This window comes from Mixophyes fleayi, chromosome 6, assembly GCF_038048845.1.
Source record: "Mixophyes fleayi isolate aMixFle1 chromosome 6, aMixFle1.hap1, whole genome shotgun sequence".
Taxonomy (NCBI): Eukaryota; Metazoa; Chordata; class Amphibia; order Anura; family Limnodynastidae; genus Mixophyes; species Mixophyes fleayi.
The window spans coordinates 86,819,957-86,835,779 of record NC_134407.1 but is presented as its reverse complement, the minus strand read 5'-3'; the positions used below and the strand labels follow the sequence as shown (position 1 = coordinate 86,835,779).

Here is a 15,823-nt window from a genome sequence, read left to right as displayed (position 1 = left end):
ACCATTAGCTCCTGTGATAACTGAAGCTTCCCTCATTACCACAGAGCCTGCCTTGTTATATGTTCACTGATCGGTAGTATATGCTTTGCACAGTGGCTCCCTGGTCCTGTTTAAGTTTAGTAACAAGCTAGAAGGGCAGCTTCTGCAGGGAGTCTTGCCTGGTGCCAAGATTAATACGCAGAGCCATTCGCCTTGTTAAGACTAGTATGCAGAGCCATATGCTAACGTGCTAAGACTAATAAGCAGAGTCATAACTGTCAAAATTAATGTGTAGATCCATAGCAGAGTTCAGATTAGGACAAGAACATGAACAGTTGTCAGCCAAAGCAGATCAGGCTGGAAGAAAAAGGGTAGGAGGGATTGAATATACATTTTTCATATAAAGTATCTTAGTAATAAAGACTAGTACTTAATTTTTGTATTTCATCTCTGATGCATTTTGGAACATTTACGGTGCATAAATGTAGCTGAAGACCCTGGGCTACAATGTAAAATCAGAATTCATTCCATGTTGCTGTTTATGTGGTTGCATCTTAAGAACCAGGCATTCCTTGCGTCTACACAAGCATATTGGAGTTGCAAAGGGCCCCCAGAGCCTGGGTGCAGTTGTTATTGCTGCTACTCCTGTTGCTATAAGTATAGTGTCATTTGAGGACCAAAGTTTCCATGCTGCCAAGTTACAACCAGCCAATTGTTGAACAGGCAGATTTGGCAACATACCTGGTAGGTGACTTTATATGGTAACCTTAATGCCTCATCAGACTGTCTGTAATTACAAAAAGTAGTTGCTACTCAAGTAAATGTCACTGAGAATACAATAAATGCATGAATAGTATGAACATGTAGTAGTAATGGGGTTTGCTTTGAGGTGGTGGGATTTTAGTGATGGAGTGACACTAGGGATTTTTGGTTGGGTCCTTTTAATATTTTGAGAGAAGTGGAAGAGGGCGATTATGAATGTTCTCCAGCCATCATTATAAATTTAATTATACTCTTACGGTGGTATTAATCTAGACTTTAAAAGGTCCTTATAATCTTGTAAGGACTTAAATTTATACCAAGGAAACCATATTTCCATGAATATGGGACAATTCTGATGGGCTGTGTAGAGATACTGTTACCTAGTTTTTTCATCCTGAGTTCCTGCTGGGTATTTTTAGAGAGATAAAAAGGGGAGGTGAAGGGTTGTGCAAGCTTAGGTCAACTACAGTACGGGCTTGTTCGCGTAATTGCGGCAGATGTAGAAGTAGTATCACATAAGCCACCCCCAAACCTACCCCAATCACATATGCACACCCCCAGTCAGGGGTGGAAATATGATGTATAATTCAGGAGCTAGTCTCAACATTATGAACTAGCAGGATCTTTTAAAAGGGTAGGAAACTCCAGTTTGCATCACAATATTTATCTTGATGAGGCGGGGAAAAGCATCAGTAGAAGGTATGATCCCGGGGTAGATCACATCCTATCCTAGTAGGACCTCTTCTACAGGTAAACCCCGCTTTTACTGAGTCCCTTGGCCACATCACAATAAATATTACAATGTGGTCACAAGGCTCCTACCTTTTTTAGGAGTCAGGGAAAATTAATTTTTAAGCATAGTGCTTCTCTATTACACCGACACAGCCTCCCACAAGGCACACAAATGTCCTCCAGGGTAATGCTGGAAAATTTTAGCCCGGGGGGGCAAGACTTGATTCACCAGCCTATTGGTGAGTCAAGTGGCCCAGTGACCCAGCCCAAGTTAACACACTATGGGACCAGCCCAGCCTGCTAATGTGATCACAAAGCCTGCTTATGCCACCACAGCCCCATTGAAAACAGTACTCAACCACAGTGGTGAGGTTATTTCCTGGGCAGCACGGTGGCTAAGTGGTTAGCACTTCTGCCTCACAGCACTGGGGTCTTGAGTTCAATTCCCGACCATGGCCATATCTGTGTGGAGTTTGTATGTTCTCCCCGTGTTTGTGTGGGTTTCCTCCAGGTGCTCCGGTTTCCTCCCACACTACAAAAACAGTTGACCCTAGTCTCTCTCTCTCTGTCTGTGTGTGTCTGTTAGGGAATTTAGACTGTAAGCTCCAATGCGCAGGGACTGATGTGAATGAGTACAGCGCTGCGAAATCAGTGGCACTATATAAATAAATGGTGATGATGATGAACCATGCTGAACTCTGTTATACTGCTTCCCCTCTCAAGAACTGGTTGCTAAGTAGAATGGAACTTTGGTCCTTTAAGTGATTTATGATTGAACTTTCTTTATTGAAATCCAGCCAATTTGAGTTTACTATAGGTTATGGTGGGCTGCAAATTCCTGGAGTTCAAAATAGGAAGTGGACTCTTAGTGCTCCAAACAACCACAGTGGTGTGGTACTTCCTGTATTCGACTTAATGCGTCATATATTAATTTGAAATAAAAGGAGCATGGATAGTAATTGTACAGCCTTCTTGGTTGGAAAGGAAACCCAGTGTAGTTATGCCTTGCTATGCTATGGGTGCCTATAGAAATATGTAAATAGGACAGTCTTATTTTGATTAAAGGTACTCTCTACAATGTATGTTTGTGAACACTAATAACTTTTAAATAGCTGTTGACTATACTGGGCTGCATCAAAGAGAATGCATAATAAAGAAACACAAAAGTCATATTATATAACACATCAAAACAAGGAATTAGTGCAATGAAATGTTACAGGCCCCTGATTTTATCATGGCAATACAACAGGATTTATGAGTCCTTGGCTTCCAAAACATTTTAAAAGTAGCATAATGTGTGCTTTTGGAAAGCTTTAACTATTTGATTGAATAAACAATGCATTAGTCTTATTGTATGTGGCAAAAATGTATTAGAAACAAGGGCAACACTTTAACTATACCTTTCTGAATGCCAAGAAGTAAAATTATTAACTGATCTCATGGAAGGTTAGTATTGGAGTAGCAATGTATTTAAGGAAAATGTTAATCATATTTTGAAGTGTCTTCCTGTCAAACCAACACACTGCAAGCATTTCCAAATGCCTCTATTGTTCTCATTTCCCCTGCTTACTCTTTATGACAAGGGCATGTACATTACTGGGTTTGATCCTCTTCCAGATTTAGCTCAGGGTCTGCCATTACCTCAAATATTAGTATTAACTTCAACCAAACAAAAAATCGCGTTAAACAAATAGACAAAACAGATGTACTTTAAGTCAAATTTAGCAGTAGTATGATGTAAAGACTGCACTGAAGATATTATTAAAACAATGTGGTATCACAAAGTAAACTGACATACAAAGAAGCTTTCTTATGCAGAATGTTAAGGTTAAGTAGGAATTACAAATCCAAATTTAACTTTCAAATACTGTTTTTATCTTTATCATTGTTTTACTATATACAAGGCCAGTTGTGATTGTCATGACATTTGGCTCGTCCAGTAGTGGATTAAGATGATCGGGTGTCATCGGCTGTACGTACGCCATAGGCCGCCACCCCACACAAGAGTCTTGACTACATATCAAACATTCATAAATGTTGCCCTGACATAAACATTTTTCTCCCCATACCTCCCCTTGTTACATATGCCCCCCTCACTCTCATCATGTGTGACAACAGGAGGGAAGGTGGGAGTCATGTGTTATAACAGGAGAATGGGGAGGCTGTATGCGACATATATTATTATTATTATGCAACTTTATTTATAGTGCGCCACATGTGGTCGGCAGCACCGGTCAGAGGGCAAACAGCAAGACAATACATGGTATAACAGTACAATATATTTAACAAATATTACTACAACTTTCAACACAGCTGGATGGATAAGGAGGTGCAAGGGGTAAAATTGTGGCCACTAGCATGGGCACAACTAGCAGATTTAGAGCCACTGAAAGAGGTGTGAAGAGAATAGAGGAGCGGAGTCAAGGGGTAGAGAGCCCAAGGAGGAGGAGCACAGTGTAGCTGGTGAGCAAAAGTTATAGATAATGAGAACAGGATGGAAGAGGGCCCTGCTAAAGGGAAGGGGGCAAACAAACGGTTGACATTTGGGGGTGAGCCAGTGTAAAGGAATCTGAGGGCAAGAAGCAAAAGTGAGAGAGAAGGAGGATTAAAGAGAGTGAGGTATACTACATGGTGAACTGGTTAAGCGGACGACTGGAAGACTATTATGAACAGGTGGGTTTCCAATGACCGTTTGAAGGTATAAAGGCTAGGGGATAATCTAATAGAATGAGGGAGATTGTTCCAGTGGTGGAGGGCAGCATGGGAGAAATCTTGGATTTGGGAGTGAGATGTGGATACCAGAGGGGAGAAAAGGCAACGTTCATTGGCCGACCGGGGAGGGCGGGAGGGAGTATGTATGGAGAGAAGTTTGGAGATGTAGGGAGTAGTGGAGTTGAAATGGCCATTGTACTTGAGGGTGAGGAGTTTGAAGAGGATTCTGTAGGGAAAAGGGAGCCAGTTTGAGGCTTGGCAGAGATGGTAAGGCAGATGTGGAGTGAGAAGAGATGAATATAAGTCTGCAGAATTAAATATAGTCAAAGAGGAGCAAGATTGGTGCGGGCCAGGCCAGTAAGGAGAAGGTTGCAGTATTAGACATGAGAAATGATCAGTGAGTGGACAGGAATTTTGGTGGGACCCTGGGAGGGGAAGGGTCTGATACGAGCCGAGCAATGTTGCGGAGTTGGAAGCGACAGAATTGGGCAGTAGATTGAATGTGGGGGGTGAGTTGAGTGTCGTGGCATAGAGGTGATGCTGGAGTCCAAAGGTACTGATGAGTTCACCCAGGGAGTAGAGAATCAAAGATCAGAGGGCCAAGGATAAAACCCTGTGGGACTCTTACAGGAAGGATGGATTTGGAGGAGGATGTCATGGTTATAGATACCTTAAAAGGGGCACCGGCTGGTATTTACGCAAATGAACAGGGAGGCGCGTAGTCGAACAAACCCCCGGTTTTCACCGAGGATCCTTGCAAGGAGGTATGGTCTTGGCTGCGTGGGATGCACAGGTCCCGGTTCTCCAAGTCAGTTACCAGCGCGGTGGAGGTAGACAGGAATAGTCAGGCGGTCTGGGTCAAGCGAAACAGTAGCGCAGAACACAGGGAGAACCAGAAGAGGCGTCAGGAACAAGTAGAAGGTCAATGCCAAACAGACTAATGGTGCCAGAGTGTAGTTTAAATGAAGGCAGGAAAAGCTGATTCGGCGGTCAGAATCAGCTGACTGCTGACAGGACGCCCAAACAATCGTTTTTGCGCATTCACATGCAGCGAGAATCCAGAAGTGTGCCCCGTTGCTAGGCAATGGGACGCATCAGGCACAGAGAACTGGTGAACGTCCCCTGCATCTAGGAGGAGTGCGGGGGCGGCGCCTGACAGAGGAAAAACAAGAGGTAGAAATACAAATGTAATAAGCAATTTTTGGTGGAAGAGTGCTCACAACTCTGCTGCTCCATGTGCTCATGATGACGTCACCAGTGCTTTGCTATGACCCCCCCATGACATTGAATAGAAAAGTCCCAACTGCGAATAACATTGATAATGAACAGATGCTAAACAGACAGTGAGAATAAATAATCCTGTCTGTTTAGCATCTGTTCATTACCAATGTTATTCTGACTTGTTTTAACTCCATTCTGTCCTCTGTACCTTGCGAGCGCAGTTGGGACTGTTCTATTCAATTATCTGTTCAAGGAGGGATAACCTTGGCCCTACCGCTGCTGCAAGTGTATCATTTAGCTTCTGATTGAGCGCATGTGTTCATTTGCTTATCGTGCCCCCCCATGACATTGATCAACAGCATGAGTTGCTGTTGTGCAAGGAAGTGCAGCACTCTGCCAGATAGCCCTGGTATTAGTTTGACCACTGACTTCTGGCGCCACTGTGGCATGTTAATTAGGTCAGAAGATGACTACAAACACAGGGTGGTCATTTTCTGACTGCATTTATAACATGCCTTACAATGAGCATATTGCTTCCAGTTGGACCATTATCAGGCATTGTAGTCACAGTCACACACATAGGGTCTGCTAGTTTTTAGGTGAATTTGTACAGCCATGTGACCTGAAATTTGCACAGGACAGAAAATCCAACATATACTTCCTTTTAGGTTCCAAATAACATAAAACAGGTATAAGAACTTATTCCAACTGATTATGTTAGTCTGGGATCATTGGGAGTTGGAGAGTTATTTTGGACCCCGTGCCTGATATTGACTGTGATATTGCAACATATGTCGCCAGAATTATTTATCTATTATTTATCTATTTAAAATTAAGCTGGTTGAGAAATACTGTAAAAAATAATGTGTTTTTTTTATTTATTTTGTGCTGCTGTCAGATACAGGTGCTTATTTGTTTAATGGTATTCAAGTATTTATTTGAAGAGAACTACATGAATGCTGTAAATGTGTTGAATGTGTTGTGTCGAATCACGTCATTGATGCTCAAAGTGGGCAGGATGAGGGAGAATTGCCTGCTCTCCCAGGAGTCTGGGAGACCTACCTGGAATTCGGGAGTTTCCTGGACATTCTGGGAGAGTAGGCAGGTATGGTTTAGGGTGTGTCATCCAAGCCGAGCACCATCCTGCATTTGATACTCTTCTATGTTAAAACTTTTCCTCCCACCTCTATCTACTCCACCCTCATCCCATACTGCAGACAGAAGTAAGTACTTTATCAGAGATTTATTTAAAGGCAAGGAGGGGATGTGAGAGAAGAGACATTGGCACCTTAAGGAACCACCGAGCTACACCCATAGCTGCCCATGGTGCTCACATCTACCACAGAAATATATTTTATCCTAAGATAGAACATACAACAGAGAGTGTGTTTATATTTACTTTGCTGTGCACAACACAAATAAAGCAAAAATGTTGGGACTAGAGTTCCTTTAATGTCAATGCAGTCATTTTAACTTACAGACATCCCTACCTTTCTCCTTCATTTTTCAAGATACACTCATAGTGTGTGTATGTGACAGTTTCTTTATCTTCCATATTTTCAATGGTTGGCAGGGGCAACTATTCCAAACACTGGGGAACGTGGTTTGCACACTCTACAATGTTATTCTGATCTAAAATTCCCATGTTGGAAAACTATTTGTCAAAGCCATTTCTCTGTTCCTGTCAGTCAACACTACTTATAAATCCTATGCACACTGCAATAAAGGTTTCATAGTGACTGCTATGTGCTTGTGTGCAGAGTGATTAAACATTTGCATTTAAAACTAGGGTGCATAAAATACACAGCTGACAATCCCTTATAATATCTTCCATTTGTTCCCCAGTGACAGATTTCAGATTTATAGGATTTAATGATCATAGGTTTAAACAGTTGTTGCCCTTAATAAATAATATACCAGTACGGTCATAAAATATAGTAACATGATTTATGAAATTACTTTCTGGGATCATCATCAAATTTTATTTACATGCCACTACAGAATCCATAGCACTACAAAATTAATAAAAAATAAACGGGCTGAAATACTGATAAGTAAGCAAGGCCTGAATATCCAATAGGCTGACTAGGCTGCAGCCTATGGTGCTGGTTCTAAGGGGGGTGGGCTCAAAAGTTTGACAGGGAGAGGTATAAACTGAATTCATTTTAAAACATAAGACAAATCTTTATTCTCCAAAGTAAAAAGAAAACATGAATGAAAAATGTAGTAAGGTTTAAATCTTGACATATTCACAGGGCTGAGGACAATGAGTCATCCTTTGGCGGGCGCTTAAGGATAAGCAAGTAGGAGAGACAAGGATGGCGATAGGTGCAGATGAGAAAGCCCCCTCCACCTTCAACCTCAGTAGCGCTTGTATATGCCTCCGTTCTGTTATACAGTTCTTATTTGAATGAGAATGAAATGAGTGACAAAGATTGCCGTGACCCTTTTAAAAAATCACGTGGAGCTCAGTTTTGAAAACATAGGGACATAAACATTGGTTTGAGGAGGTGAGGAAAGCCAGATTTTACATTAAGTCACCGCATATTAGCCTGGTGTGGAAGGCGAAGAGGTGCTACAAGCATACTAGCCTAGGGTGGCCTGAACCCTTAATCAGGCCCTGTAACTAAGGAGCAAAAGAAACATTAAAATCAGTAAAGATCAATACAAGAGATAATACAGAAAGCAACTACATAAGAAGACACAACTAGAACAAGAAAACATTACAAAGAGGATATATTAGGTAGAGAGGTCCATACTTGTGAGAGCTAACATTCAATAGGATTAAGGAAATAAACATAGCTTCTATGGGAATTTATAGAATTTTCATATCTCATTGAATAGGTCCAGTGTACCCATACTCAAACCTGGGAAGAACCCAGGACCCGGAGTGTGGTTAAACTTACCAGGCATGGCCAACTGGGGGGCACTATGTTAAAACGGCCCTAGAGAAGTCTAATAATAAATGAAAGAATAAAGGGAAAGGAATGGCTCCTACCATGTAGCCAAGTTATGCATAAGACAGCAGAGAGTTAAAAAAATTACATGTAAATAATAATAAAAGCAAAGCTAAATTAACTTAAGTCTACAAAATATACTTTCTGTCCAATACATTTGCTGACGGATCACATGTTTGTGTTAGAACAATTGATAAAGGAGAAGCATGTGATGGAAGTCAATGGGGCAAGCAACTCTTTTGCAGGTATCTAACTTCTATGGCAACAAGAAAATTTGGTTAGATCCATAGTAACTTGTGGGAAAGGGAACAAGAGAAAAGCACTCTATTTGTAGGGAAACAAACATCAAAGTCCCTAAAACCAAAATGTTTTTCTAAATGACTAAGACTTATACAATTATGTCAAGTATAGATCATTTTTATTGGAATATTGTTTTCAGTACTTACTACTAAGCTGCGGAAGTTCGATAAACAGCTGAAAACCTTCCACTTCCTGTTAATATATGCTGGCGAAAGGCTTGTTTTTGTGGATGTGAAAACAAAAGGAGCAGGGACCTGACTTAAAACTTAGCATAAAAAGTAACCTGGACATCATATTGGTTACAATTCTACACACAGTCGTACACACACGTACACACAGACACATGTATACTTTAAGGGACATATTCAATTGGCCGCATTACTGTTAAAAGTAACCTGGCCTGCACATTATTACCATTATTACGGTAATAATTTGCGTAATTACCATTATTATGGTAGTTCTAATGCTGGCTTTCAACTGAAAGCCGTGTTAAACTTACCGCAATAATGGTAATAGCTTTAACGCGGCGGAAGCTCGAGGCTAATTGAATGCCCCCTTAATCTTCTTGCTCCCTAGCCTTCTGCTCACCTATAAAATATCCCTAAATCCTTTCTTCATAATAGACCAATTTTTACTCCCTCTTCTTTTTCCTGTTCACTTGCCTGACCCCTTTTTATTAGCCCCAACTACCATTTTATCCTCTCTTTTTATACAGAATGAGCACTTTCAAATGTTGAATAGTTAGTTACTAAGAATAAACATAAATAATAACATATTGTATTCTAACAAACATGATAATGTTATATATAAAATGTTGTAGATATTGGGCCTGATTCATTAAGGAAAGTAATGCAAAAAAAGGAGTTCAAGCTCTACCCCAACTACAAATATGTCCTCACATTTTAAATTTACCTCCCCTCCAATGCAGCATGGTTTTGCATATAAAGAAGTGATAACACAGGTGACAGACAGGAGTTCAGTCTTTAAGTCACTGAACTCTGTAATATCCTTATGCTAGACCACATATATTCTGATAATCCATTTTCAATATATCTCTTGCAATTTAAAAGTTTCCAAAAGTTTAAAACAGCAAATAAACATACTCTCATTCAAAGAAAGGATTTCTTAATTAAAGAAATGCTATTTGATATTGTTATATGAAACTCAACCTAGGCTATTCATACTACATTAAACTATAGATGTAGACAAAGAATATTTAAAAACATCTTTAAAATAGCAAAATGTTTCTTGTTATATTGGACTTATTGTCCTGCTGTTATATGTTTGATTCCGTCTGACTGCTTTAAATAAACTAACAAAATGACTTGCCAGTCCATTATTTAGAAATAAATGTTGTTGGTAAATTTTTGTGGAATCCACAGTCAAAATACCAGAATTCAAAGTAAAGTAAAAGTGGGAGCCTTAAATATAGTCATATATTATAATACAACTTTAAAAAAGGGTTTGTAACAGGAACAAGTAATGCAATTCAGCCGAGAGCCAAGGGAACCAATTAGACGTGTTGCTTTATTAACAAATGTGGATGCATTACACGTAGTAGCCAAGACATATGAATTACTTAAATGCAAGATGGACCGCCTGATTTACAACCTGACATCTCTAAATGCAAATACCATTGTAATGTTTAGATGATATTTCCTAATAACGGAAAATTTCTAGAGACAATGGGCATGATTCATTAATGAGCATAACTGGAGATTTGGGCACAATTACTCTGTGCATGCCCAGAACTGGACTGGCCACAGAACACAGCAGCTTTCACTTCATCTTCGAGAGCAATGGACACTTACTGGAGGCTACGTTTTCAGGAGTGGAATGAGAAATGTTATGGGCCCATGTACAGTAACGGCGTGCCAAGCTCAAACACACACGCAGCAGCAAATCAAGCTGTCGGCATCTCTAAGGTACTTGTTTTTCAGCCATATATCTTGCTCCAGCTACAGGTCTAATCTAAATGCTGATTACTAGTGATGATGGCTGAGTATACATGCTAGAACATGTGTTTGCAATTAGAAGCAACTGTAAAAATTAATTTCATAGGAGAAAACAAAAAAATAACCAATATTGTTTAATGTTTTGCTCTTAATGCCTATATTATTATTTTTAACATTATTATTAAATATTTATTTTTCTCTGTGCGTTCTTTTGTGAGTTTATATTCCTCTTATGTATTGGACGTATCCTGCAGTGTCCTGTCTAGTAGAGCAGAGCAGACCTACACCTGTATTCATCACTACACGTATCTTCATATCTGCTCTTTGTTGAATAAGGACGTGCATTTATAAAAACATACACATTACGTTAGTTTTGCGTGCCATAATGAATCAGGATCAATATGATTAATTATGTACTTTCACAACATATTGAGAATTTCACTTAACAGTGCATATATAAAGACCATTTACTAATATTAACATACAGTAATGATATGCATGTATATATAACTGAATAGTTACAATATTAATTTGTAAAAGTTTGATTATGTGTCTAAAATTTAATGAATAGGTTTCATACATTACAAGTTAAATTACGCTAGAATAAGCAGTTTAAGGCATTTATTGTCACTCACCCTGTTTTTGGTTTAGACTGTTCTGATTGCGGGGAATGTGTCGGCTTGCTGTCGGATGGCACAGTCTTTTGTGTATGTTCATGACCATGATGCAGAGTATCTCTCCTCTCAATAGATTCCTCACTTCCAGGCAGCCCATGATAGAATGTTGATACCCCATGGACTTCAAGTGTAGAGCCTATAGGGGAAGACCCAGCAGCGTATGACTTAACCAATGTAGCAGTGACCAAATTCATCAGCCCAAGAGAGCATATTACAAGGCACAGCTTCCCTGCCATGCTTCTCTCTCCTCTGCACACAGACATACTTGAACTTCTAAGTGCTGGAACTGAACGACTTTTAGAAACCCCCTATGAACTGCCTTCAAGTTTGAAACTAGGGGTGGGGGAATTTTATAACAAAGAGCGGAAAAAACTCACAATCCCTCCCAGCTACTGTGGAAATGTGAAAGGTCAGCAGACAATGTGAGGGCCTGTTCCTGTGTGTGGTGATCACAAAACGCAGTGAGGAGAGCCTGGAGAGAGGAAAAAAGGAATAGTTTTTCAAGGAAACTGGCCTTCTGGCTGGGACCTTAGAGTTACTGCATTCAGGAACACAGGCTTATCAGAGCCCTATGCCCAGTTAGTGTGAAACGGGGATGTTAGTGGGAGGAAAAGGATGTTAGTTCAAGGAAGAGCAAATATTGTACAGTTTACACTAGGTTTTCTTAAAATTATTACATGTATATAACCATACAGATTTAACGGTATACCATATTACTGATAATCTGTGTGGGGAACAAACAGAGCAAAGAAAATAAATCAAATCTATGTGTTTAATATACTATGTCAATTATTTTCTTACTCTAGACTGTGTAATTAACGACTCACATATCTATGTATAATATTTTTTTTAAAGGGACATTATAGCCCATATTGCAAACAAGACACAAGGTCTCATGTAGACTTGGACACATTTGCATCCAAATTGTATATGTAAAATGTGTGCAGCAAAATTGGCACATTTACTTGCTTATTCTGTTTGCACGTAACGCAGCATAGTGGATTAAACTGGGTATATATTGTGGTGACTGGTGTTTATAATGTATAAATAAAAAATAAAAAAAACAAATTAAATACATGTCCACTCTCATTACCCCCCTTCCCATTTCAAACAAAAAAGTGAACCACTTGACCTGTAGTACCACCTACTGCTAAAACATGCACACCCCATACAAGAATCCTTAACTTAAAATAAATAATCCTCCAAAACCTTTGTTCACCAATTAATTCTCATTTTTCTTCTTCTTTTCAGGTAACTCAAATAAAAAAACACCCATATGAACGTTGCTGAACTGCTCCTTGTGGAACATGCCCTAAATAACAGAACAGGGTGCTCTGTGGCTAGACCCAATTGTGGGGATGCAATGAACTTTATTGTATTGACACATTGAGTAGTTCAGCATCTTCTAAAGAAGATGGAAAGAATTTTAAAAAATGTTGCTGACCTGATCTCCCTAGGGAATTCAGGCCAGTGCTAAATAGGCTGAGCCTGTGCCCTACCGTTACAGGGGGACCCAGCTCTGTGAGTTTACCTGTTATATTGTGTCCAGCAGCAGGCTGTCATAGCATGGTGTTGGTTGAGATCTTTGTAAGGGGGAGGGGGATCCTAGGCAACTGACGCCCCCATTAGCTGTATCTGGCTATGAGCGTTGGTGTTTCATAAACTCTATAGGAGAAGGGGAAGAAATATACTGCAAAGATCATCATCAGGGCAGGCTTTTGCATCAGGGGTACCGACAGGCATATTGGCGGATGTGTCCACCTCTGATTTAGTCACAATTACATGAACATGCCTGGCTGTACTCTCAGCCTAGTCTTGTCTGCCCCCTTCCTCCCCCTGTTCCACCTCATTAAGTGTAATGCATCGTATGTGTATGATGCAGCCAAATCTGACATATGCAAAGACATCTTTGGCACACATGCACAGTATGGAAATGCGTATTTTAAGGACTAAGTGCAACAATACATGAGGCTCACTATGCGCAATGCAAAGCACAGATTTTAATTTTTATGGCTATAATTTTACATTGTCATATCTAACAATTTCTGAGAAAATAACTTCTCTATATGCTTGGCAAAGGCTACATGTAAACTACATCTAAAAATGAACCATTCTTTAAACATTGGCACAATCTGGGGGGAATTCAATTCTGCTGCAAGAAACGCGGCGCTAAATCTATTACCGTTAATACGGTAATTTTAACCCTCATTTCTGCTTGTGGATCCCTGAGCTACCAGCAAAAACCAGCGTTAAAGATTACCATATTAACGGTAATAATACGCACTATTACCACAATATCGGTAATAGTGCACAGGCCGCGTTACTTTCGGCAGTAACGCGGCCAATTGATTTTCCCCCTCTGTGTGAAAGATTAAAACAAAAAAAAAAAGGAAGCATGGAAATAATAGCATCAAAATATTTGGACAGCATTATACACAATGTTGCATTGTATTTACCATTCTGTATATTTCCCACAGCAAAAGAGCAGCTGCAGCAGAGGTTTGTACCTAAAGTATCAATGAGACTGTGTGTAAGATGTGTAGCATTTAAGTAGCAGAGGGTTAGCTGTGATGTCAGAATAGAGTGAAACCAGAAACTTTGTGAAATATCTATTTTTCTCCAGTTTCTTCATATTAACACTCCTCATGTATTAAGGCTCAATGCACCATTCCTCATGTATTAAGGCTCAAATGCAAATTGTAAAATTGTATAGACATGCACTACCTTTTTTATTTGCGGAAATACCCCTACTGGTGGATTTTTAAGGTGGACGCCCATGTCCCGGTCCTTGGACCCTTCCACCATGAAAGGAGGTTATACCTACGTTAGCAGATCCACCTGAAATTGCATATGCTGGTAAGAGTAAAACCATCACTTCAAAGTAAAATTTACTATAACCTAGTACCACCTTTAATAATATAAATGTTTACATTTCTCTTCTAAAATACTGCTCATTTTATTTTCATTTATGTCTTAAATTAATCATATGCATAATTCAACAACATGACTGTATTTATTGCATGTTTCAATGTCTTTAATACATTGGTCCAAGTAAAACTAGATTTGCACTTTCCATGGAAGCAGGTGCAAAATGCATCCCACTCAAACTCTTGGACAAAGCCCAATCTTCATCTCCTCTGCCAGTGTGGAACAATCAAGTCATTTTGAAGGGAGAAAAGTACTTCCAGAAAACAGGAAACAACCTCTAAATACATCTTCTTCACTACATTATCTTATAATTTTGTCCCACAGAACGAAAGCTCCTTTGTGCATATGAGTGCATAAGACGGCACATTTATAATACTTGTTCTGTATGGTACATTTCCAGGGGTAGTCCAGGGTTTTTATGACTTGCCTCTGAAAATGTTTGTTCCTGAAAATGTTTTTAAAGCAGATAACCCTGCATAGTACCTCTTATTGATGTGTTATCAGCAAAGTAATATTGGGGCATAAATAGAGCCCCAACACTGTGTAATTTGTGCCATTGCTTTCCTCACTGACCTTACTGTTAGTTTAAGGAGCAAGTGTTCAGTAGTCCCAGCATTGTGCTGTTCTGTATTTCCACTGAAACTGCTGTGTGCAACCTTTGCTATGAATGAGATTCCAGGCTGAGCCGAATTACTGGGGAGGTGAGGTGGGGCACATGCCCAGGACACCCCTCTCTCCCCTTCATTCATTTTTAAATCCAATCACTAAAGTACAACTCTAAATACAAAACTGTGCTATCTACACATGAATAGGTATTATCATGTTTTCAAAAAGCAAAGGGACATCTGGCTCCCATTTATACTGGGTATAATAGTACTGACAACAGCTGAAACCCTCCCCCTCTGGCTCATCATTAAGATTAACCTGCAGAATATGGGCACCCTCAAGAAAAGTTGGCAACTTCTGCCCCTTTCCACACTTACTCCATTTTACATGCTTGTGGTCAGCACAGTGGAACAGTGGTTAGCAGTGCTGCCTTACAACATTGGGGGCATTCATTTAGTACCCAACCAGGGCCCTATATGTGTGGAGTTTGTATGTTCTCCCTGTGTTTGAGTGAGTTTCCTCAAAGTGCTCTGATTCCTCCTACAGTCCAACTACTACAGGGAGGGTTAATTGGCTGCTTACAAAAAAAAAAAAAGACCCCAATCTGTATGTGTGTTTATGTGTTAGATAATTTAGGCTGTCAGCTCCAATGGGGCAGGGACTCATGTAAATGACTAATATTCACTGTCCAGCGCTTTGTAATGTGCTGATGCTATGGGGGGGGATTCAACTCCCCCCAGAATAAATTAGCATTATTCCTACTACCGTTATTACGGTAAATTTAACCTGGCTTTCTGCTCGCAGCAAAAGCCGGCGTTGAAATGATCGTAATAACGGTATTTAAGCGCACTATTGCTGTAATAACAGCAAAAGTGTGCAGGCCACGTAACGTGGCCAATTGAGTTCCCCCTTTAATCAATCAATGATAATAATAAAAAAATAATTGTGGTCAGCTATCACATTAAGGGGGAGTTTCAATTTCCTGCATTGTTCT

General features: G+C 39.9%; 1 protein-coding gene across 1 annotated transcript in view; it reads right to left on the bottom strand.

Moving 5' to 3' along the window:
• MMRN2 (multimerin 2) overlaps nt 1-11,601 on the bottom strand; it is a 36,862-nt gene extending 25,261 nt beyond the window's left edge. Inside the window, exon 1 of the mRNA XM_075217009.1 lies at nt 11,254-11,601. Coding sequence (XP_075073110.1) covers nt 11,254-11,558 — 305 coding nt within the window. The 5' untranslated portion in view covers nt 11,559-11,601. The remainder of the gene's footprint in view (nt 1-11,253) is intronic.
• Nucleotides 11,602-15,823: the final 4,222 nt, after the last annotated feature.